The sequence below is a fragment of the Corvus hawaiiensis genome, chromosome 19 (assembly GCF_020740725.1).
Source record: "Corvus hawaiiensis isolate bCorHaw1 chromosome 19, bCorHaw1.pri.cur, whole genome shotgun sequence".
Lineage (NCBI taxonomy): Eukaryota > Metazoa > Chordata > Aves > Passeriformes > Corvidae > Corvus > Corvus hawaiiensis.
Genome location: NC_063231.1, coordinates 4,970,148 through 4,995,246, shown reverse-complemented (window position 1 = coordinate 4,995,246; position 25,099 = coordinate 4,970,148). Strand labels below are relative to the sequence as shown.

The following is a 25,099-nucleotide window of genomic DNA, read 5'->3' as shown; positions in this document are numbered from 1 at the left end:
GGTGGCAGACGAGATGTATCCAGATGAGAAAAAACCACGGAGGCCCAGGCAGGCAGGGCGAGCAGGGCTACAGCGTAGCGAAAGCTCGAAGCAGCAGCGGAGCAGGGCAGCCACAGCTCGGTCTCCAGCAGGGCAGGGAAAGCGGCTTTTGGGGTCCCGGCGTTGTTTCCAGCAGGAAGAAAGAACGGCCAAAAAGAAAGAAGCAGCAGCTCCTTTCTCTGCAGCTTCTCTCTCCGGACGCTCAGAGCGAACTGTCCCCACACCCAGGTGTAGACAAAAGAGTAGCCAGGCCCGCCCCACTCCCCTTTTTGTCTTTCTTAAGTACAGCTATTTGTCCCCTAGCAACATGCATATGGGAGAAAATTCCTTTAACAGGGAAACCTAAGACTAAACTAAAACCCCAACAGCTATACTAGTGAAGTTAGCCACCTCTCTTTTATTATCATGTAATAGTGAATTTTTGATTTATATAATGGAAGAAACTTCTGAGATGTAGTACAAGCTTCCCTGAGCTTCATACAAAATTGGAATTAAAGCCAAATAATGATACTGAGAAGTTAGGGTAACACTCTACAAATGCTAAGTCATTTAACTTTTGTGCACATATGTAAAGCCAATTAAAAGAGAATTACTTATTCTGTTTTTTAAAAAAGGAAAAACCATGTGTGTACCCAGTGCCACAGAAGGGAATATGTGAAGAGAGAAATAACTACTTTCCTGTCCTGAGTGAGCAGCACAGCCTTTCACGCAGTAATATCATCAGCTTTACCTTTTTGTTCTGCTCCCAGAATGTTTCCAAAAATAAACTTAACTAAAAGAAATGCAGACCAATGCAGTCATTCAGCTTCCTTCAACCAATTCTCTTTGTAATATGCTCTTGACTAACTCACTGCCTAATAAGTAGATTTTCATAGCTGTGATCAGTTACAAGAGGAATATGCTTTTGCTTGTTTTCTGACTGGATCAAAATGCAGATGATTCTGATAATTATCCTGTATTCCCATAAACAACACTGTAGAGAAAGTTCCAATAACAGTAGAAAAATAATTTGAAATGGACATTACCAGCGATTAAATTAATTCTTTTTAGAATGCCGATATAGAAGAATTGGTGAATGTATTTCTAATGGAAGGTGTCTCTGTCCATGGCAGGTTGTTGGCACAAGCTGATCTTTAAAGGTCCCTTCCAGCCCAAACCATTCTGTGATTTTCTGATTTTACGTTTCTAATAATTTCTATGACAAAAGGTCTATCAGTTCACAATTCTGCATTGAAAATAATGGATTTTCATAGAGTGAGGATCACAGCTTTCTTTTTCATCTGTATTTCAAACATCAGTGCTCTCTGTATGTTAATTTTGAGTACACAATACAGTGACATACAGCTGTTAAATCAATATAACCATTGAGTGGGAGCTGAAGACATACAGAAGTATCAGAATCATACCATTAATTAAAATATTTTGTAATTATAATTGCTTAAAATTCTTTTAATTTCTAGCAAGAGCACTTCATCCCTTCAGGGTGTGGGCAAAACACCAGAACAAGAGTAAGATCTCTGATATCAAGATTATAAGAGTGTTACATAAGCAGGACAGCAGATGTGTGGAGCTACTGGAATGATAAAAAATATTGCTTCATTGCAGTAAAAATTTCTGACATTTTTTAAGTTTTATCTTATAATAAGAGAAATATGTGCTGTCTTCTTTTCTAAAATTTTCTGTACATGTGCTCTCACTAATGACAGTGTATGTCCTTAAAAACAATTTTTATCTTGAACAGACAGGTTGATAAAGAATGAAAAATAGAGCTGCTTGCCATTCAACTGTCCCTTTTTCTGAGATTTTTATCTTATACCAACCCTGGAGTGTGGCCTAAGTATTTGATTATAAAATTAAACCTGAATCTTTACCATCTAGAGAAGATGTGACAGAGCCCCATGATCAGCACTGATGTTTAAGTACCATCTTTTATTCTGCATGGAAACCTACAGAAAAAATATTTCTCCAGCATGAGCTGTTCTGTACCCCAGTGTCTAGAAAGTAGATCCCCAAGTCAGCACTACTGTCCCAGATTTGCTTTATTGCTGCATAGCTCGTCTCATCCTTAGATTGTCATGTTAACATAAGTATCTCATTTCTTTATATTGGCAATTTGGGGTAAAGGGCATCTTATGTACATTTTTCCTCCTGTTCCACTGATCCCCAATATTCAGCACAGGTGGGTCCCATGCTAAAACTTTTAGGTAACATTACTTTTGCAATTTCTTAGTGTGCTACCAATATTTCATATGCAAAGAGTAGACCAGAAGATCCCTGTCAGGCCTGAAATTTTCTGAAGACACTTTTAACTTCAAGCACACTGAAAAAAGGCCCCTGTAGAACTGATCAAATTCCAAGGTGGAGCTGTGGACTGTAGTTCCCAGAAACTGCTTGAAAACCCTTAGTCCATGTGTTTTATGAGGAGAAAAAAGATGTTCCAGCAGTTCAGTGTTGTTTCACTGGCAGCAAACTTGGACACAGATATGCCAAATAGAACTATATCAATTTTAAAAAGAAAATGACAGTTTAGTGTGGTTGAAGAGCTAACTTTTAATCACAGTAGAAGATGGTTTCAATTCAATATTTATTTCATAGAATAAAGAATGCATTCTGTGATAACAATTTTCTCAGTGATCCCTCCATGTGGTATTGGGACACAGGGAGCTGGTTTACACTGTGTATCTGAATCTGTGCTCTGAGCCCTCCTTGCCTTGCTGGGCCTCTTGCTAATTCATTCCAAAGAGGGAAAAACCCTATCAGGTAAGTATGGCAATGGGACACTGGGAGAGAATTTAAAGAATCTTGGCAAATAACTTGTCACTACTGCAGGCTGCAGAAGGATGTTCTCATAAAAGAAACCTGCAGGCCCTGCTAGTCTACTGCACCTGCTTCTCCCCAGCTCAATTAAGAAACAATAGGGGCCTTTGTATTGTGCCATTCTTTTATCTCCTTGACACCGGTAAGGAAAAGGTTCAGTGGTTCTTCCTGCCTGAGAGTTGGCACCATGAAAGTTCTTGAGGTTTTTTGCTTGTGCTGTCTGCTGCTCAGACATGCACACTGGACAGTCCATTTCTTCAGTCCCATTTCTACTTCTGTTTTTAAGGCCTATAAATTTCAAATTTTCTTCTAGTTACAACTTAAATGCAATAATAAGGGCACCTGGAAATAACTGAGGCGGTAGAATGAACACACTGGCTCACACTGGAACTGGGAAGGTTTACCTGCAGAAGAGCTCGTTTGATTTGGATTTTCATCACCTGACTGTAGTTTTCTACTTGAAATTTGAGTTTGAAAAAGTCAGTAGTCCAAGACTCTGCCAAAAATTGTAGTGTATCATCCAGTTTCACACTGCAAACATAATGGGTTTGAATCTCACTTGAATCTTCCCACAGACCTGAGGCAATTTCAAGCACTCCAGTCCAGGGGTAGATCAAGCTCAATTCTGCTGCAAACATTTGCCATGCTTCAAGCTGAGCCTAAGTTGGGGCTGGAGGAGCAATATTTTATAGCAATGTCACAAAACAATTTTTCTCTATTTTTAAAGCACTTACATAGGAAAAGTTTCACTGAATTTCTGTTTTTATTGACACACAGAACTTCCAGTGCAATGAAGCTATGTTTGAGGCCGTAGAGCAGCAGGACCTGGCTGCTGTTCAGATTCTTCTTTATCAATACACACTGGAGGCACTGGACCTGAACACACCAAACAGTGAGGGACTCACTCCTTTGGATATTGCCATTTTGACAAACAACATCCCCATTGCCAGGACCCTTCTACACGTTGGGGCAAAGGAAAGCCCACACTGTAAGTAAAGAACACAAATTGACTTAGAGAATTGCTTGTATGAGATCAATTCTGCTGTTGTCAGGGAAAACCAATTACATGACACACAAAAATTGCCTGGTTTTATCATAAGCATGATTATAACAAGAGTGCTGGAGGATATTTGCAGCAATATCTGCTCATTGAATATGTGTTCAGTAGATCTTTTTTGTTCTCTATCTCAGATACACCAACTAATGAATCAAGTTGAGCTTCTAATGTGATTAACACTGGGGCAGCTCAGTTAATAGCAATTTTGAGAAAAAAATCTTTAAAAATATGGAAACAGGAACTGAATGATTGAAAGATCATGGTCTGAAATGTAGAGTTTGTCATCAAAAATGATAGGATGATGGGTTGTCTAGACTTTGGTTTACTTTGATTATCCTTTTTATTTTGGCTATGCTGCCTTCAGGAGGCCAATTGTATTGAAAGCTATCACTTCCATTACCCACAGACCCCTCACTCCTGGTCTTCAAATGGCCTAAAATCCCACTTAAATGAGAATTTCAAAGTTCTACAGAACCAGAAAAAACCTAAACACAAAACAGACCTTCTCACTTTACTGGAATACCAATATTGCTTATAACTACATATTGTAGTTATAAAACTTCGTTGTATTCCTTCATGGGTCTTTTTATGCCCAATTTGTGGGTTGGAGGGTTACTTACCAACCCAATTAATCAACCATATACCATGACACAAACTCTGACGCCTTACGTGGGTCTAAAAATACCCCGATGTAAGAGAATTTGTTTTAAACTGTCAATGCCTATATTTAGGACATTCCCAGCAAGGCTATAATGAGACTGTGTTTGAGGGGTTCGGCCACTGCAGACTCTGCCATTAATTTGAAGTTAGTTAAATTAACAACATTTAGTGCTGGCATGTCAATCTCAGTGCTCCAGGAAATTGCACCTTGAGGCTACTAACATTGCCAGTTTTTTCACTGGAGAGTGTGTGTGCATGTGCATGTTGAGTTTTTTTGCCAGACCCTCAGTGTTGGTACACCTTTATTGCTTTTCTATATCCACAGCACTTATATTATCATTTATTCTGGCCTCCTTTAACCTTCCCTGGAGATTTTTGCATAGTGTAGCTGCTCAGTGAAAAGAGTTTTTTAGTTTTATATTTATTTGTTTATTTTTCTGTCATGGTTCATGACTGAGGCTTTAAAAAAAAAGTGTGACAGCATTTAGAGTACATGATTGACTGCTGAAGCAACATTCATTAACCATGACAAATCTAGAGGAAAACACAGTCTTGAGTGTTCTAAACAGCAGTAAAAAAGACTAAACTAATTTTTCATTGACCTCATCTGTAAATAAATGCAGTCTGATGGCGAGCAGGGGCAATCATAAATTAGTATTCATTTCCTGTAATTAATGCAAACATGCCTATGAATACAGGGAATATGAATATATAACCACCTCATTTCCATTTCAAAATATACCCACCAAATTTCCACTTCACTTATCTTGATTTTTAGTTTTTCTGATTGAAATAATGGATGAAGCATTCTCAGTAAAAAGCAAATGATCATTTTGTTTGGGTGTTTTACCTGAAGGGTTTGCAGTGGCTATTTGAGAGCGAAATGCAAAAAGTTATTTTCACCCCTCAAAACAAAGGTTCACAGCATCCTTGTACGTGGCTCCAGTCTTGTGGAACTGATGGCAGTCACTTTCTATTTTCTCCAGACTTTCTGCTCTGCTTTCTGTACTCAACCAACCCTGTTCAAATTAAATCCTGTTTGTATCATCTCAGGGCTGCAAGAACATGATCCAGCACCCAGCAGGAACATTTTCATTTCTCTATGGTGGGCAATTGAGCACGACTTCCCCAGGCTGAATGAGAGGGTAAAATCCTGACTCACCCAGTTTTGGGACTGGACACAGCAACTCTTAATGTGATTAGAAGTGTACAAGACAGATGCACAGAGCTGGGAGAAGGTGAAATAGAGGAATTCCTCATTCCAGGTGTACACAAAAAGCTTCCTTCACAGAAAACCTTTGCTCTTCCACTGTATATTTTAGCTGTAGTGATCCAGCTGAAATCTCATTATAGCCCCTAACCTAACTCTGTAGAAAAGAAGATCTGGAGGACAGATAGCTTCCATCTGTATCACCTGGATTTCTGCCTGGAACAGCAGCAGATAAAGCAATAGAAAGTAAAACTATGATCTTCATCTCCACGTGGAGCTCAGATTGTATAAATCTCAACAGGAACCCAACATCTTTTAAAAACAAAGTAACTAAGATCAGAGAGTACAGCATTTAAAATATTAATTTAGTTGGGGAGAAGACGAAGTTACTATCTTTTCAGTTACTATTATTCATCATATACTCATGGTTTGGCTTGTTCATGTGAACCCAAATAAAAATAAGATTAAAATTTCCACTGGCTGATTGGACACGTTTCCAAGACCCAACAAATGTGGATCTGAATCTTGATTAAACAGATAGAGCCAGATCCTTAGTGAGAACTTGAACCAATGCCAGTTCTTAACCACCTGAAGCTCTGGCACATAAAATCTCCTTCCTCAGTCCTGTTGTGCTATCAGATGTGTTGCATGTTTATTGTAGGCATGGATCCAGGAAACCCTATCACCTCTGGCCTCCCAGTAAACAACAGTTCTGAGGATACCAGCAGATTCCAGGGAGCTTGGCCATATGTCCCTGATGTCCATATGAAGAATGATCAAACTTAAGAAGGATGGCTTCAAGCCAACTTCTGAAAGCAAAGTCTTAGAGACAAACATTCTTCAAAAACAACCCTTTGGATGTCAGAGGTGTTGAGTAATTCTTTACTTTCCTGTGGCTGTAAAGATCCCAGGGCACTTTTCACATCAGTAGGGTTATTCTTAGACTCTGCTAAACTCTGGCTGTTATAGTGTGTTGGGGTCCCTCCCCTGCCGTGTAGCCCTGGGAGAGGGGCCCTGAGGGCACAGACACGGGGCTTCCCTGCCCCTGCTCAGCCTCCTTCCCATTGGTTGGTTTGTGTTCCCTGCGCGGGCAGAAGGACCCTTGGTCCCGTGACTGGGACAGTTCCTGGGCAGAGCTCCGGCCATGCGGCTGGAGAAATAAACATCTCTGAAACAGCTATCAAGAATCTGTCTGTCCATATATATTTCCTTTCCACGGGACTCCTGGTTTGATATATGCGTGTTGCAGTATCCCCACTGCAACAATAGTGTTGTGAGAGACAGAGGCAAAAGTTAAAATGAGAGGTTCCGGCTGGATAAAACAAACACCTTTTTCACTGTAAGGACAGTGAAGAAGTGGAATAATCTCCATTCATCCTGGGAAGTTTTCAAGACCAGACTGGATAATGCCTTCAGTAACTTGGTCTGACCTCTTTGCTGAGCCTATTTGGAAGAGGATTGGTCTAGTGAAGGTCCTTTCCAGTCTAATTTGTCCCATATGATCCCAGTTTAGAAATAACATATTCATATCCACATACATCTTCACTCCTGTGGTGTTTTGGTATCAAAAACCTGTCAGAGTCTTGGTATTTTATATGGTACAGTTTGATGTTTTCAGGAATGTCTGCTGCTCCTGACTTGTGCAAGTGAATGATGGGTTCAGTCTGTGTAAGATTCTTGCTGTTCCTGTAAAAGACTTGGGGCAATCAAGAGCCTGCCTGTCCCTACTTAGCAATTCCCCACTATTGCTAAGAAAAACCACATGTGCCAGGGCACAGATTTTGGTAGAAAGAGACCCTTTAAATTAAGGCTATCTCAGAGCTATTCTGCAAAAATTCCAGACACCAAGCTTATTTTCTGTGTTTTCAGAGTTCCTTCTCTTGTACGACTTCCTGCATATTGAACACTAGAATCAGTGCTTGCATTTCTTTTCAAATTAAACATCTTTACAAGTCCTACTTTCTAAACTGCAGGTTGAACAATTTTAGGCTAAGAGCAACTCTGAAAATAGGACTTGATTCACCACATTTCATTTTATAATCAAGGGACTTTTTTAGGGTAGTCTTGTGGACTACTTAGAGCTTGTGGATTTGGGCTAAAATCAAACCTATTTTAGTTTGTAACCTATGTGATCTTTATTTTCACCTTGATGTAGCCCACAGTAGTTCACACAGAAAATCTGAACTGCTAAACATCAAATTAAAATTATTCTGAGCACAGGAGGAAAAAATCTCCATGTGCCAAGCTGCTCACTGCCTGTCAGAGGACTGATTAAGTCTCACACAGATAAAACTGTGGCACAAAAAGCTGGAAAGAGATCCATTCTCTACCAGCCATGGACCTTAGGCACAAAAAATTCTTAATTTTGCCAGTTGGATCTCTCCTTGTTTGTAGAAGTTTATATATTGTGTGTGTTTGTAACCAGTACAATCTTTTTTTTTAATGTAAGTTTATGATATTATACCAAAGCAGAGGTTAGAGAGAGAGTTTATTATTTTTAGCTTAGTTTTTATATTCCAACTTAAAACAGATATGCAATTTCAGTCTAATTATGACATTTTTAAGCATATGAGAAATAACAGAGGAAAAAATGTGGTAAATTTATTCATGTTGTTCATGTCATTTAAGTGGCCAGATCTTTAAGTGGCATTGCTGTAACCCACTTGACAACAAGATAATGACTGGAAGGCAGAGTGTGCGAGGGTTTGACCTTACATGTGTTTTGAGCAAGGCTGAAATTTTGCCAAGCACTTCCTATTTCCCCCTTTTCCTGGCAGTTGTGAACGTGGAGAGCAGGTCTGTGCACCTGAGCAAGCTGGTGCAGGAGGCCCAGCAGAGAGTGACGGAATTATCCACACAAGTGGTGAGTGAAGGGCTGGGCACAGAGAGCGCCGAGAAGGAAAAGCAGCTCAAGGGCTGGGAGTGGAGGGCCAGGCTCTACCAGCGCATGAAGGACGGCTACGAGCATGCCCGTGAGTACAGGGAAAGAGCCACATTCCAGGCAGGAATCTGCAGCTGAGAACCCTTCCCAAAGATGCTCTCACTGGCTGATCCTCACGGCACCGCTGTGGAGCAGGAGAAGGTTGGGGTGGGGAAATGGAGGCACAGTGGTGAAATGGCCTTTCCAAGAGGGAGAAGGAAATGGACGTTAGAACAATAAAGGACCAAATATCTGAGAGCAGCAAGCACATGGCTCCTTAGGCTGCACAAAATTAATAAGACATCCAGCATCCAAACTCTTCATTCAGGATGCAGTGATTCCGCCCTGATTATCTCCTTTCACATTTACTCCTGGATCTCATTTAACATGTTCAGAATTTAAAACAGGATGCTATAAAACAGCATATGAATAGGCAGGAAGAGGGATGGGGACATTGGTCTTTTCTCTCTTGAAATTTGATTATTTTTCAAAAAAATCTTATTATTTTGGAATGGGATTGTTCTAAATGTTTGATCAAGCAGTGACATTTCATTTTACACATACCTATTGTGAAAATTTAAACTTATTTTTGGTAAGCACTAATCTTAATCTTGGTATCCATTTCATCACCACAGCCACAAATTGAGTCACCTTAAACAGTGGTACAAGTGAGTCTGTACCCAAATTAAATTATTTTGGCCCAAATGAAGGAGTAAACAGGTCTGAATTGTTTCTAGACACATGGATTTTTAGCTGTATCCTACATGATGAAATACAATCACTGACATTCACATTTGTACAACCATCTTTATATAAATGTACTTACAAATAATTTTCTCGATTTTTTGTAGGCTAAAGTTATTTCTTCAAGACAGATGTAGTGCTCCTTCTCTTAAGATACTAAATAAGGAAATACAGAAGTAGTGAAAGTTAATATACTGATTTTTTAAATCAATCCCAGCAGTAAGTCATGACATTTTGTGTTTGATTTCTGAATTGAGCCTGATTGATATTCTGCAAATTAAGCTTTTTTTTTTCCTTTTCTTTTTTTAAACAAAAATGTTAGGCCCCAATTGACAACTGTATTTTGGAACTATTACACCAAAACAATTGTGGAATTTGCAATTTTTGAATCACAATAATGTAAAAATATTTTCTGGTTTTCGATAAGTTTGAGTTTGTTAGTGAAACAATAAAGGTTTCATTAGCTCTTTGTGGTTTTGTCCTTTCTCTCTCCTCCTATCCACCCCAAGAGATTTATAGGGGCTTTTCATTGACATAATTAGCATTAATCTCTTTTATGGGGTTACATGTATGCAGGAAGATATTTTTAACCAAAAAGGAGCCAAAAACCCTGATAGAAACAAATGGTGTCTGCAGGATATTGTTAGCAGGGGCACTAATTAAAATGCTCAAAAGGCAGAAAACACAAACACCTACAACCCAAAGCTCACAATTGCAGGGTGATTTTCAGTGGGTTCTTTGAAGAGTCAGAAACATTGTTTGAATAGGATTTGTTGTGCTGAAGAGCTGATGTTTTCTCTTCTCTCCCAGGAGCCCCCGAGGCGCCAACCAATGTCTGTCTCATGGTAACAAGCAGTACATCACTCACTGTCACCTTCCAAGAACCCCTCAGTGTCAACTCAGCTGTGGTGACCAAGTATAAAGGTACTGGATTTAGACATCTTTCATTCCCCTTAACAATGTACAAAAATTTGAGGGCTAAGTGGCAAAGGTATTTATCTACAAGAGATTATGTTATGATGCAAGTAGTGTTTAAATGTAATTATTTTCCCCGTAAACAGCCACAGAAGTGGAATTTTCTTGAAAGATTACCCAAGGACAAATTTTTTATTAAAAAAAAAGAAAAATAAATTAACCAAAAGCTTTCTCCATGAGTGCTTTGAAGAAGTTTACTTGACTCACTGTGGTTAAGACATCAGCTCAATGACTGGGTTGAGATGAGCAGTTACAAAACACAAACTAACTTTTGGTGCCTGTGGGCTCCTGAAACCATGTGTATCCTTGTAAAAGCCAAACCCACACCAGCATTCCTTAAAGGAATGCCTCTGGAAGCTGAAACTTCTGGCAGAGGCATCATACAGCCCAATTAATTTGCTATTCCAGGGCTGCCACATCATTCTTGGAAGAGTGATACATTCGGGGTGGCACCAGTTAGTTGCAAAGTGGAATGAATAAGAAAATGCTTCCATCTGAATAGCCCTGTTGAATAGAGATGGTTTTAAAACCAAATTTCAGTTCCACAGGAAATTCCAACATTAAGAAAAAAAGCAAGTTTTATTGAAGATTAGAACAAAAATGAGAATTTTTAAAATTTCCTGTTTAAAGGGACTTTCTGGTTTTCTACAATGTTTGGGACAGTAAGTTCTTCAGTGTTAAGCACAGTAATCCACAGCCTCCAGCTGCCAGTGGGAGCATGAATCCTCCCACAGGTCAAGGGACTGGGGACCTGAAGCCTCCTTGGCCCTGACCAGGGGAGTCAAGGTGTGGGAGCCTGAAAGTCCTCTTAGTTATTTCTCCCAGTTTCTCTCTTAATGCTTCCTGCTGTGTTTGTTTCTTTGTATTAATCATTGAAAACTCCTTTCAGAGGTGCCTAAATCTAAAATTTCCATACTCACAGCCAGAATCATCCTGGCTGTGTGGTAGGGAGTCTGTTTCATATTTCCACGGGTGGGTGTTCCAGGGATGGTTTCAACAGGAGAGATTCAGAAAGACCCCGTCCATCGAGGGTCCAACAGCTCGTGGATCCCTTCCAAAGGTGGGACATACCAGTGCACAGGCTCCACTGGCATCAGCACAAGCTCCCAAAGCACTACAGGAGCTTATTTTGGAAAAGGCAGATTCTCTCTTTCTTTCCTCCTCCTGCTTCTGGTCACAGATTCCACTCATCACTGGCTGTGCCCAGCAAAATAATTTTTTACATTCTATGAAAAAAAACCCCCAACCTCACAGACACCACTGAGGCCATCAAAGTGATAATGCCCTGATAGCCTCAGTAGAAGGCAAATTACTGTATTACACCTAGTCAGCTGTGCAGTGCTGCAGGAAGCGTGATTTTCAAAAACATCAAAGCCCTTTAGAAGCCTAAATCTAATTTTTGGCAATGGGTTATGTTGCCAGGAAACTAAATTTCATTTAAGAGCTTCCCACTGCCTGATTTACTTGTGAAAATAATACTTGGGCTCCTAAAACACCAAAGTTCTCTAGAAAATATCAGACTGTTCTTTGTAATATTTGTATTTTAAATAACCTTGAAACATTGTTCACCCTCTATTTATAATGATTCTTGGTATTTTCACAGGAAAGCAAATTCCCAAACAGAGCTAATTTTTAAAAATAATTTTGTAAAGGTCGTAGTACTTTTCTCTTGGCTAACCAGGCTCATTTGGGTTGAGCCTGGTTTGTACCATGTCAGTGGTGTCCTGTTTTCGGTAAACACAGAATTCAGAGAAATTTAATCCAACCTGACCTAACTTTCTGATCAGACCAGGTAGCACTGCCCTGTATTCTGAATTACCCTCACAGGTGATCTTTTATGCTTTATCAAGTTGACTATTACTCTTGCCAGAATGTTCTTTTTAAATCCTCTGTCCCAGGAGACTTGCATATTTACAGTTAGATAAAAAGAAAGATCATTAATAGCTCCTTTTGGTGACTTTCGGGAATTAATTTAGCATTGTTTGTAGAATTGTTTATTACATTATAGAGTGAGATTCTTTGTGCTACTTTGAGGGGTCATGAAATGAACCTTTCGAATGATCACTTGCAAGAATGATTAGAACCAGCTAGCAATTACTAGCCCTGAAAAGAGAGCTTGATAACAAAGTGTGAAGATCTTTTTAGTCAGATATATAAACCTCCTGTCCAGAAAACCATCGAAGCATTTTGCTAATTCAGGAACAACAAAAAAAAAGGCTGTTAGGGTGGGGTTTTTTCCCCCTCAATATTTTACCATTTCTTTTTCTAAGCAAATTAAAATTCAGGAGCATTTGCAGCAATGTTTAGGGAATACCTGCTCATTAACAAAAACTAATAATGTTCTTTTCTCTAGACCTGAACTATAGGGGATAAAAACTGACATCAATTCTGTTCAGTTTAGTTTAGTTCCCTAAAAACAGTGAAAAACTGCCAATTCCATTTTTCCTGTGTCATCTTTCTTTTTTCTTCTTCTTTTTCTTTTTTCTTTTTTAATATATTTTTTCCAAAGCTTTATTTGCCCAAATGTCTTTTAGAAACTGGGCTTGGAGCATTATCTAACTGTCTGCTGTTTTCCTGTGTGACCTTTTCCCTTGTTAGCTGTATAACTTACAAATAATCATACAGGAGAATAATACTTTGCACTCACTCTCTAACCACTAAAACCATCTCACTTCATTAGGAGATTTAATTTTAACCACACACGGTGAATGGGTATTGACTTTGGTGTCCCAGCTGGATGGCAGCTCAGTGACTGCATTCTGTTCAGCCATTGCTTTAAGGAGCCAGAGTATTCTTTACTTCCTCTCCGGATTGTTGTTTAATGTTGCAGGCACCATCCTAATGGCTCCCTTCAGTTTCCCTCTGGAGAAGGCTGCAGCGTGGTGGTGGCTGATGTGAAATGATTCCTAAGTACATTGTAACTTAGTAAAGTGTTTTGAGGCTGGAAGCAGACAGGCATGACATAAATCAATAATAAAGGTAATAATCTGCTCCATGCTAGAGAAAGACTCAAAGCCAGAGACACCTCATCCCAGCCAGTTTTAGGAAGGATGTGAAACATCACTGTAATATTGAGAAAAAAAAAACCCTGCCCTTGGTTAATTGTGCCCTAGAGCCAAACTTCACATCCCACCATGGAAGTACTTAGGACCTGCTTTAGTTTCACATCTTTGAAAACACAATCAAAGCGTTCCACGTTGACATACAAAACAACTTGCCCCAGTTGGAAGCCAGGGAGAGCTTTCTGTTTACACCACCACACTGGTACTGCAGGATGTTTTGTTATCCCAGAGCTGCACCTCTGCAACCATCTCGATGAAAAATACCCCACAGCAGCATAGTCCAGACAGACAGCACTCAGCTCCCGGGAACATCCCCCTAGAGACAAGCAGCAAGTGCTTGCTGGGCTTTTTAAGAACTGTTTTCTTTCATTAATCAGCCCTTCTAGGGTTCACATGTTTCATCCAACACACACACATAAAGAAAGCAGGTTTTTTCAATGAAAAAATTATAAGTAAGGTTTAAGTAATTTTGTCATATTTATTTTCTGTGGATTTTAAACCTGATTATTATTTTGCTTTTACAGTGAATAAGTATAGATAAACCTCCTCTTACTGCATGATTTTTTTCATCCATTTCCCAACAGAAGTAGTCATAACAACGCTGTGATCCCAAAGTATAGGATAAGGAAGAAAAATGGACATAGTGCTGATCATTACCTACTGGAAAGGATCACCATGCAATGAAAAATCTCTGTTTATATTTTATTTACAATTTTTAAACAAACATCTATACTCCCTTTTGAAGAAAAAAAAATGAAACAGCTTGTATAACCCCAGTTGAGCTAATTTATTTTAGAGCCTGGAACTATTTATGTTTGAAGAGAGAGGAAGAAAGACATGTTTGATGTAGCAAACAAAGCTAATCTTCTCTGTTTGGTTGTAGCTGTGGATGCCAAGTTATTTTCCAGATAGTGGTGCTGAGCTGTCTAGGCCACTTTAGCCCTGGTTACCTTTTTGTTTAATTTGGTATTTTAGCAGAGTATTTCATGTTTGTCAGAACTTCCCAGCTGCCTTCTCAGATTTCTTTTGGATGGAGAAAAGTTTTTTATTTTCAGTTGGTGTAGCTCTTTAAAACACAAAACAAAACTAAACAGGTTGGCTTATATCAGGAAAGAAGGAGTTACGTTTTGCTTAAATTTTGAGAAAAGGTTGTTCCCTTCCTCCTTTCTTCCAAAGCAATTTGTGGTCCACTTCAGAATTTTTTTTGAATGAGAATAGTTTAAACTGTCTCTAAGTCACTGTTGCAGTCCTGGATGGATATGCAGTAGCCACAGGATGTTACTGTCACATAGCCATGTGAAATGGGTCAGTTCTAGCCCAGAACAGACCAGACAATTTGCTGTTGTCATTGTGAGTCTCATCTAAGGGATGGATGGAGCTGCCTTTGCGCTCAGGGTCAGCACCTGTGCTCAGGAATGAGGAGCCTGCCAGGCTAGGCCTGTTTGAGACCTGCCCTGGAGCTCAAAGGAAACCTGGATCTGGGATTCTCAGCTGGCTTGTCAGCTGGCTTCTCACCAGGTCGATGGAAAATTTACATTGAAGATTCCAGTGCAAAAAACCTCAAAGATTTTACAGGAACAATCTATAAATTTTGTGTGATTCTGCCTGTTTTATTCTTGGGGGTAATACTTTCACAACCAAATAATCTCATCATTTTGTGTGGGCTTCTGCTTGTCCCCATGAGCACATACAAACAGCAGATACCACATTTTTTAATTATATTTTATTTGTCTATCAAAAGTTGGCCTTCCATGTTTGACCAAGTTTGGATTTGTTCCACAGCAGGCTCCCTGCAGTGATCCTCAAGGACCTAAATATATATATATTTATATCTCTATCTTTCTCCACTTTGGTGGCGACTATCTGCTCACATAGCAGTGTCTGAGTAGAAAGCAGCAAGCCTGTGCTGTCTTTGACTTCTAGAAGAACCCTGGTTGTGAAAATGAATGCTTGTTGAAGTGAATCTTATGGAAATGTAGTGCTTTAATAACAATACCTCTGTCTTTCTAAAGTAGGTGCTGTGTCACTGCTTGATTCTGGTCCAGTCCATAGTGGAACTGAGCAGCATTCTGCACTTGGTCTTGAAACCTTTTCCACTTATTATTCAGAGTTTCTTTATATATTTTGAAACTCGTTCTATCTTTTCTCAAAACAGTTCTTGCTCCATGAAAAGAAAAGAGAATACATTTCTTTGTAAGACATTTGAATTTATCCTGCTGAATAGGTGTGGTCTGATATTTCTTACAGTAGTTCATTTATGGCATTTTATTAGGTCTCCTGGGCACTTTATTTGCACATTACATTTTGGTAGCTAACAGGACTGTGCAATTTGACTTCTATTTTTATGCCTAGCCAGTACAGAAATGTATAAAAGTTAAAACAAACCTTTCTATTTCTAGCTCCTGTCAATGTCTGTAGTATGTGCTGGACTTAATATAAAATTTAAGAATTTCTATTATTTAAGTTTGCTATGGATTTAAAATCAGCTTTGAACATGAATCACGTACTAAGTGATGGTGTAATTAACTAATGTAGCTAATCAAACACCGGTTACTCAGCTGAATCATTCTTTCCTCCCGCTTTGTGGTTTATAAGGATTTTGAACAGCAGCTCAGGATGAATAGCTCTGAGAAAACCCAGACATATAGGCTCTACTTTTGTCTGCCTTGGTTTCTAACAAAAAAGGCTCGTATCATGATGTTGTTGAATTTTAGACACTGTTTTGCCTTTTACATTAGCTTTTACTTACCAAAATTAATAAGTTTCTTCTTTTAATTGTTTGCATGCGACTGTTACAGCTTCCAGTTCATAGGTATGGCATAGAAGAGGTGAATTCCTTATAGTCAGTGTCAGGACTGGGACTCAAGACCTTCAGCTTCTGTCTTCAAGGAGGTTCCTGATTTGGCAGATATTTTGATGAATGGATTTGGGAATGAAGACTCACTGAAGACTTAAAACCAGAATGTCTTCAAAGGGTTTATGTCAAAGTTTCCCTGCTCACACCTTCATCTCTGGCCCATCATGGACTTTCCTGGATCATTTACAAGTATCAAAGGTCTAGGTCTTAGTTTGCCTCCCTGACCAAAGCCTGATCCTGTTCTAGTAATCAGATCTGACCCCCAGAACTGATACGTGTCTGTAAATTTGGAATCAGGCCTTGGCATCTGCTGCGAGCTCCTACCTCGTGTATTGAGCATAAACTGCAGTGTTTCCTGCTTCCATGCATGAGTGCCCAGTTAGTTCAGGCATGAACACCCCATCAGTTTGTGCATGAGCACCCAGTTAATTTACTAATGAACACCCAGCTGACTCACCCATGAGCCCCCTCTTAACCCATGTCTGAGTTCGGTCAGTTCACACCTGAGCACCCAGTTGGCTCACTCCTGAGCACAGTGCTGGGCATGGATGGCAGTTTCCATTAGCCAGGGGCCACTGAAGGAGTGGGAGGAGTTCAGGAGAGGTCGGGTGCTGCTCACACCTGGCCTGGCTATGCCTCAGTGTGATGGAAAACCCATCACTGAGTGAAAGCCGTGGTGGAGAGAAGGGAAGCTGACAGTAGGAAAGGGGGAGGATAAGTGTTTGGATTAAGTTCAGTCTGGGAAAGATGGTGAAAAGGTGTTCACTTAAATGGTTTTTTAATTATATTTACTTTCTTCTCACTCTGAACGAATTATTAGAAATTTGTGTTAATTGGCAATAAATTAAATTAAGTAAAAGATCCCCAAATCAAGGCTGTTTTGCCTGCAACACCTGTCTGCATTTCTAGGGAAGGTGAAAGCTCTTTAAGCTACTGTAGGGATTAGTTTATAAAGAAATAAAAGCCTTAAATATGGTTAATCAACATTGATGCAGCAAAGTCCCTCTTTATATCACAGGAGAACTAGAGGACAAGGAGCGGAATCCCATTAAACAGATTACTTGAATTAGTGTCTGTGTATTTCCTTTCTTTGTTCCCCATGCTGGGCACTGCTCTGGTTTGCCTCCTACATTGAGATAGATTACTTTTTTGTTTGCATTTTCCCAGCTGCTCATTATTAATTAGACTTTAATGTCATGTTTTCGGATGAAGCTGAGCCTGCCCTGTGCATGCTTTGCACAAACGATCGGTCCTTGCATGCAGGAGCTTCCCCCCGGCTCTCACTGCACAGATTACAGGAGTCAAACGGGCCCACTGGGAGGGGAAACTTGCAGAATCCAAGCCAAGCTTTTCTAGGATGTGAAGCCTTTGCATAAGAACCCCATTTATTCTCCAATCCCCTCTCAGAGTTCTAACACACGCTCTCTCCTACTTTTCTTTCCACGTCCAGAGTGGGATATGTTTTGTCATTTCAGGGCTGAGAAACAAATCTTGGCTGTTATTATAATCCATTGTAGCTTTCTAACCACTGGCCCACATTGGAAGGCTGAATGTGCACCCACATGGCACATTTTCTTAGTTTTATAAAGTGTTAGTAAGAAATGTCATTTTCACTAACAGAGAGGAAAAAATTTCCTTCTTGTACTGGAATAGCTGGCCTTATTGCAAACAGATAAAGAATTGCTGCGATTAGAAAATGCTAACCAAATACTTGAGAAAAAAAGATCAATTTTTTTTTATATTCTCTTGGTGAGAATTTTATTAAAATTCAATAAAAATAGTATCTTATAAATCATTTATATAATGCAGATTTGCTTTAAAATGAACTAGTGAAACCATGATCAAGCAAAGATGTGTCTTTGGCACCCAGCCTGCTGTCATAATGGTTCCCATAAATGTCAAGACATAAAATAGAGTATTCTGGCCTGGGTCAAAGGAACATGCAGAAACAGGGCCACAAGAAAGGTTATTTAACATCATTGGTTATTATTAGCAGGCGAAAAATGCAAAGGAGCCCAGAGCTGTTGGGAAGAAGATTTACTGCAAATAAAGTATTTGATTATTAAAAAAAAAAGACCTCTGAAATAAGTATCATGAAGATTTATAGCCATGGAAGTTTCAAATGAAGATGTGCTCTCTAGCAATAGTCTAGAGATGCTTTTCTTGGTACTCTGTCTTGCACTGTTCCGTCTTGTTCTGTTGAGAGGCCCTTAAGCCCCCCTGCAGCTCCTTCCCACCACACCACAGCAGTACTTTGTTTGCCTCAGGCGGGCACAGAGCTCTATGTTTGCATCTTTTTTCATTCCTCGTCAGCTTTATTGATGCTTCTACTAACCCAGTACAAAGAGCCTCGGATAAGTTTACAGGAAAAACTGAAATTATAGATAAGATCCAAAATAATGAACACTAGTATTTGGAGTTCAGGTTTTAATTTAAGTTGTACCTAGAAATCCAAGTCCCAGGCCATGACTGTGTTCTAACTTCTGTGTTTGTACAAACTGCTCAGTGGCAAACATTTGTTTTTCTCCTAATGGAAGCATTATGCTATCAGTAGTCCCTACAGCTGGTATAATGTCTTTCTCCTATCATTTCTTGGATGATATCCAAACATGAGAGAGGCATGATCACAGCCTGAACTGAAAATCTGAAAAAATTGGGTTCCTTTCTTAAATCAGGCTGGAAAGAACAGTTGAAGACAGCAAGGAGGAGCTGACCAAATACTGCAAACTGTGTTGTCCATCAGAGCTGGTGACGCTCTACACCAACAGATTCCAGCTTTTCACTACTGTTTGGGTCTCTTCACTTGTTTTATAAATACTTGTTTAGGGTCTTTCATCCTGATTTTATTCATATGAATGGCAGTGTTTAATGTCCTTAAATCAGCTGCTAAGGCATTATGAGAGCAAATCAGTAAAATTTTTTCATCAAGATCAGTAAGCAGAAAAGAATGGCATGAAGTGGTTTCTGGATGTTCTCTCTGTCAGTTTTATAATTCAAAGGAAGCTAATAAATAACACAATTATTTGTTTGGAGGCCCTTGGAAACACAAGATAAGACCACCATCAGCCCAGGCCCTGGATATGGGAGGAAGGGAATGAGACAGAACCTTTGCTGGTCAAGCCTGCCTTAAAAGCCAGAGTGGCAGAATGCACTGCCCAAGGTCACTCAGCAAGTCAGTAGCACATGCAGGAATGAAATCCAGAATTCCAGCTCCATATACTACTCTGCAGACCCCAACAAGCAGAAACAGAACTCCTGTCCCTCGGTGTAATTAATCTACTCAGCAGTTCAGAGAGTAATTTAAATGCAAGCAAAAACAAATGTCAAGAGAAGAGACAAATTCTACTGTGGCTCAGGCTATTTACTTGACTCAGGAGAAGGTGCTTTCCTGAATGAATCTATAATAGGGTCAGGAGGTGTTTTGTGCCTTCCCTTTGACTTTTATCTGTCTGTCCATCTCTCTGATAAGCTGTTAAAGGCATGCTCAGTATAACAGAAAGGTTGTGAGTGGAAAAGAAACAGGTGAAAATAAACTTCTCCCTTTATTTTAAAGCGCGTGAATTGAGTATTTAAAAATAAAAAAAAAAAAACAACTTGGCCACAAGTAAGTTACATAACTTAAGCCAGTCTAAAATTATGTGCCAGCAATTTACATGAGTTTTATGTAACTGTTTATACTGCTGTTTATTTAAAAATTACTACTTATCTTGGCGACCGCAGCAACACATCGTGCATTTGCTAGCTCTGGAATACAGGGCACCTTCATTAAAACACATAGTCACCAATATATTAAACACACAAAAAAGCCCTGCTCTGACATAACATGAAGTGTCAGATGGAAAGCCGCAACAGCAAAGACATTCAGCGTTCACAACAAAGCAGCCCTTTGGGGTGTTCAGAACAGGACTGGAACATGCTCCATCCTTAATTCACCCAACAGCTTTCAGGTCCTTTACAGCACAGCTGGTTCAGTCTACAAGACCAGCTTCTGTTCCTGGGCTCTTATAAAGGACCCTCTTCATCCTCAGCTTTCTATACTTGAGCATGTTTATAATTCAGCATTTAGGTGCTGAGGTGAGGCAGCCTTTTGTTCTTTCTTAAAGTCCCAAGAACTTCAGCATGACACAAATGATTGGTAATTTCTGTCTGCTCTCTTCCAGCACTGTCTCTCTCACAATGGAGGCAAAGATTTAGCTAGATCTTCATGATGGGTTGCTCATGCACAAATTACATAATTTTTAGGTCCAGGCTGATCACCAGGGAAACACCGTGGGTGAGTAGCTTTGTATTGGTACCAGGAAGAGCTGCAGATATCCCACAAACCAGGCAGTGGGAGCAACACCAGCCTAATACATGGATTTTGCCCCTTGTTTTGGGGCCTGTTGACTGAACAAGATGCTCTACCTCTCCTTACTTCATTTTCACATCTATAAAAGAGGAAAACTGGTATCCACATCCTCCTAGGAGATTTCTAACCCAATTAATCAGTATAGCAGAACATAATGTATTATTTTTAGATGACCATTACAGTAGAGAGCTGAAATCTGGAAATGCAGAGCAGGAGATATAAACCTAAGTGATAAATTATTTCCATTGATTTGCATATATTTAAAGCTGTATCATGTCATCTTCTTCTCACTTGAGTTGGTAAAATCATGGGAGAAAAAACGTTTTTTAAAATTATAAGTAAGCAAGAAAATTCCAAAACTTGTTATGAGTTTCTTTATGACAGATATACTTTGAAATGAGGGGAAAAAGAAGGCACTATTCCAACACAGCTGTTGAAAAAATATTTATTTTTCAGTTATGGAAATTTTTATTGAAACTGGGGGACGGGTTTTTTTCCAAAAGTGAGGTTTTTAAATAAATATATTTGAAAATTAAGTTTTGAGTAACTTTGGATACACCATCTTGTTAGATAAATATCCTTTAATAGGGGGATTCTCAACCATGATAACCATAACCTAAACCACAGGCTAATATCATATTCTGTGTTTTCAATTCCATGGGGCTCAGCCACCACCGGCTAAGCCAAAAAAAAGCAAAATGCTGTCATTGGTGGCTGCATAAGGAGAAGCACAGTTGAGCCTAAGCCTGGCAGCCAGCGAAGGATGGGATGGTGGGGGGACCAGGGGGCACCCAGGGGTGCACCCTCGGCACCTCGTGACAGGATGAGCACTCGGTCACTCTCCCAAGGGAGTTGCTGTCCCTCAAGGGGCTGGGACATCCCAGTGTCACCCAGCACACAGGAGTTCACTGACATGAGCTGGGGCAGCAGTTTGCCCTGGAAGATCAGAGCAAAGCCCTTTTACTATCACAAAACCTCACAAACTTCCCTGCTGCTCCTGAGATGGCTTTGAGGGCCATGTCAGCCTGTTCTCCCCTTAGAAACTCAGCATCTCTCTCTGAACTCAGCAGCCTTTGATTATTTCTGAGAACAAGCTGCCATGCTGTTGCTATGTCACAACTACCAGTATTGTGGTGTTCCTGCTGGCCACAGGCTTGCAGACAGGTAGGATTGCAATCCTGCTCAGATTAAGGCATTAACTCCTCTTCAGACAGTGTGCCAGCATCTCTAAATATTGGGAGTGCTCCCCTAAATGCCAAATGCAAGTGGAAGGGGATCCACATCAAGGACGGGGCTGCAATGTTTATTTGTGTAAGCTACCCAAATTTAAATATGCCTCTTGAAGTACCAGTTTATGTCTGGGCAGCCTCCAGTCCATAGAACAGTTAAAAATTTGGGAAGCTCAAAAGCAGCTTAGAGCTACTTCTCTCACCCTTGGCTTTTGCTTTGTGCTGCCTGAAGTGCGACCCAACCACTTCCCCTCTCTTGGACCAGGACACTCAGGCATGCCTGGGGATTCCAAAGAAGGCAGGATTTGCTGGCAGAATCTGTCCTGAGGGACACTTTCTAGCTTGACATGAATCCTTGAAAAGAAAAATGGTGTCTAAAATGGCTGGAAGCCTGTCAACAACGTGTTCAGCAGTTTGAACAGGGTTTCTCCTGGTTTCTCCTTCTGGAAAACAGAAAACACATCTAAGTGTTCAGCACAGTGTCTGCAGTGATTTAACACAAGTGGAGCTAGAAACCTTGAAAATCATGGTTTACAATGGACACTCTGACAGGCCATCAAGTTCAATGTTACTTTTAAGTATTCCCATAATTAAACTGTCAACAAAACCCTACAATATGGTACTGCAACAGTCTCTACATTTTCCTACTAATGTGTAGAGATAGCTTCCACTAAAGGTGGCAGTAATTAGGTATTTAAAACCCATGGAAAACTAGAAAAATACACCGTGAAAAAAATTCAACAAGAATATAAAAAACCAATCTTCTTTTCATTGGAGCAAACACAAAAATGTTGCAGAACATGCTGTGCATTCACAAAATGCAATCATAGAAAAGGAGCGATTAGGGGAGAAGGGGAAAATGAGTTATGGTATTGATACTTGGTATCATGCTGTTTTAGAAAAATATGTTGTCAGTTAAATGTTGTATATGCTGAGAAAGAAATTCTCTGAAGCCGTTTTCTTTTAATGTGAAAATACCAGTATGACACTGCCAGAAGATGAAAATTCTACATGCTGAAATTAGGATACCTATATCCTCTGATCTCTTCTAAATTATCAACTCCAATACTAATGAATATACAAACAAAGTGTCTAAAAACTATTCTGTGAATGGTTTTTAGGAAATAAAGGAAAGCTTTATATTGAAGTCTTTGGTGTAAATCCAGGAAATTGATGAGATTTCCCAGTTTCTACTGTAGAATAATTCAATAGATTAATTTCACTATGGTTTTATAGATTTTCCTGGAAGTTTGAATCTGAAGGTACAAGTCACTAAATCCCAGAGGCAGGACTCCAGGATTAACCAGGATGGCACCCTCCATTAATAAGGAATAATTTAAGAAAAAAGGCTAGTTTCCTACCTGCAGCCATCTGTTCCTCACTTGCATATACTCCTTTTTTTAAATCATCCAGTAGTTTTTCATGGTCTGCTCAATACTATTTTATGTGCACAATAATTTTTGCAAGTACTGAGGAGGAATATGGACAGCAGGACTGCTGATTACATAACCCCTGTGCTCAACAGGAATGGGAGTGACATTGAGCACTTTGGTGAAGGTGCCCATCACAATTTGGGCTGAAGGAAAGATGGGAGTGCTGGGCTGACATGTCTGTCAGCCCAGCAGCACTTAAATCCATCCAAAAGTGGATTCAGCTTAACAGGTCCTGGTGGAGCTCTGTAATTGCCATGACCACAGCAACAGCAGGCCTGGCCGGGAGAGCCAGAACCCACTGAAACCAACCATTAGGCTCCAGTGAGTGCCTGGTCCAAAGAGAATATTTCTATCCAAATTAGCCAAGGGTAGGTGATGAAAGTTTTGTGGTCCTGAGGAGCCAAAAGGACTCTGCCCATGCCCACCTATGCAGATCCAATGCAAGCCACTGCTTTTCGTTGGTTAGGATGTATAAACTGCCAAATGGCATTAACAGGTCCAATTCCTTCACCTTCTCTTTTCCACTACTTCTCTTTCTTTAAAAGGAAATTGTTTAAATGAGGGCAATGGTGACTCAAAGGAATTTGTATTGCAGTCTATTTTTAAGCATTCTTTCCTGAAAAGCTTTTGAACAATATTTTGGTTTTGTCTCCCATACACAGAGATATAATTTAATTACTGTGTATTTGCGAAACATTACTGTTAAATGTGACTTTTATTATCCACATGGACTGGGAAACTGCTAGGAGAAAAGTTAACCTGTGAGTGATTCAAGGCCTTTGACTTCTTTGCTTGGACTGGTACTTGACTTGATTTTCTCATGCTATTTGTTCCCTAGTGGAATGGAGCTCTGCAGAAGACTTTTCTCCTTTGGCTGGTGAAATAATTATGGATAATCTTCACTCTTTGAGGTGCTCCATCACAGGTCTCAGGACGGTGAGTGCCAGAGGACTCATTTAGACCTTGATGGCCTAGTCCCCGCAGTGATACAAAGACACGAGAATTTGCATCAGCGCCCCTTGGAAATCACTGCAGAGCCTGTCTTGTAGCAGCATGTTCCAGTGATTGAGCGTGATGTGTCTGGTAGCCATAATCCAAAAGTCACAAAGGAATAGACAGCATGAACCATTTTTTGAGTTACCATTCTCAGGGGAAATTAGGAAAGACTGGAGCAAAAACTGCTGTTTTCTGGATCATGGGATAATCAGTGCAGATCATAGGCTCTTGAGAAATCTAGACCTGACTCTGATGACCCATCCCTCAATTAACAACTCTATCTATTCTCCTTCTTCCAGGAATGTACATGTGGATATCGATCATTCTCATTTTTGTTTCTATCTCTTATTTATTTATATCTCTTTGTATATCTCTTTTATACCAAACAGAACTGGGTCTCAAACTTTGTCCTTAAATCTTTGTAGTATGTTTCAATCTATCATGGTGCATTTAAATTATTAAAGCTATTTAAGTTTCTCACTGAAAAAAATCTTTGTGAGGGACTGCTTTGCAGTTGTTACAGCCAAGATTTTGAATCCAGTGATAGTTTTGACTCCAGTTGTTTCCATTTGCAGGGCCAGAGGTATTATGTCCGTGTCTCAGCATACAACATGAGAGGATGGGGACCTCCACGCAATTCTACTCCTGAATATGCTTCTCCTTCAAGTAGGTTGGGTTTGTCTGCCCTCCCAGTTTGCTTAGTGATGTTGGAGTTCATGAAGTAATTGTCACGTCATCTAGGAGTGAAATTA

General features: G+C 39.8%; 1 protein-coding gene across 2 annotated transcripts in view; it reads left to right on the top strand.

The window, feature by feature from the left end:
* ANKFN1 (ankyrin repeat and fibronectin type III domain containing 1) overlaps positions 1–25,099 on the top strand; it is a 121,453-nt gene that overhangs the window by 58,640 nt on the left and 37,714 nt on the right. For both annotated transcript variants that reach the window (XM_048323958.1, XM_048323957.1), the window contains 5 exons: positions 3,634–3,844; positions 8,561–8,755; positions 10,258–10,371; positions 24,190–24,287; positions 24,923–25,013. In XM_048323958.1, the coding sequence (XP_048179915.1) occupies positions 3,634–3,844; positions 8,561–8,755; positions 10,258–10,371; positions 24,190–24,287; positions 24,923–25,013 (709 nt within the window). The remainder of the gene's footprint in view (positions 1–3,633; positions 3,845–8,560; positions 8,756–10,257; positions 10,372–24,189; positions 24,288–24,922; positions 25,014–25,099) is intronic.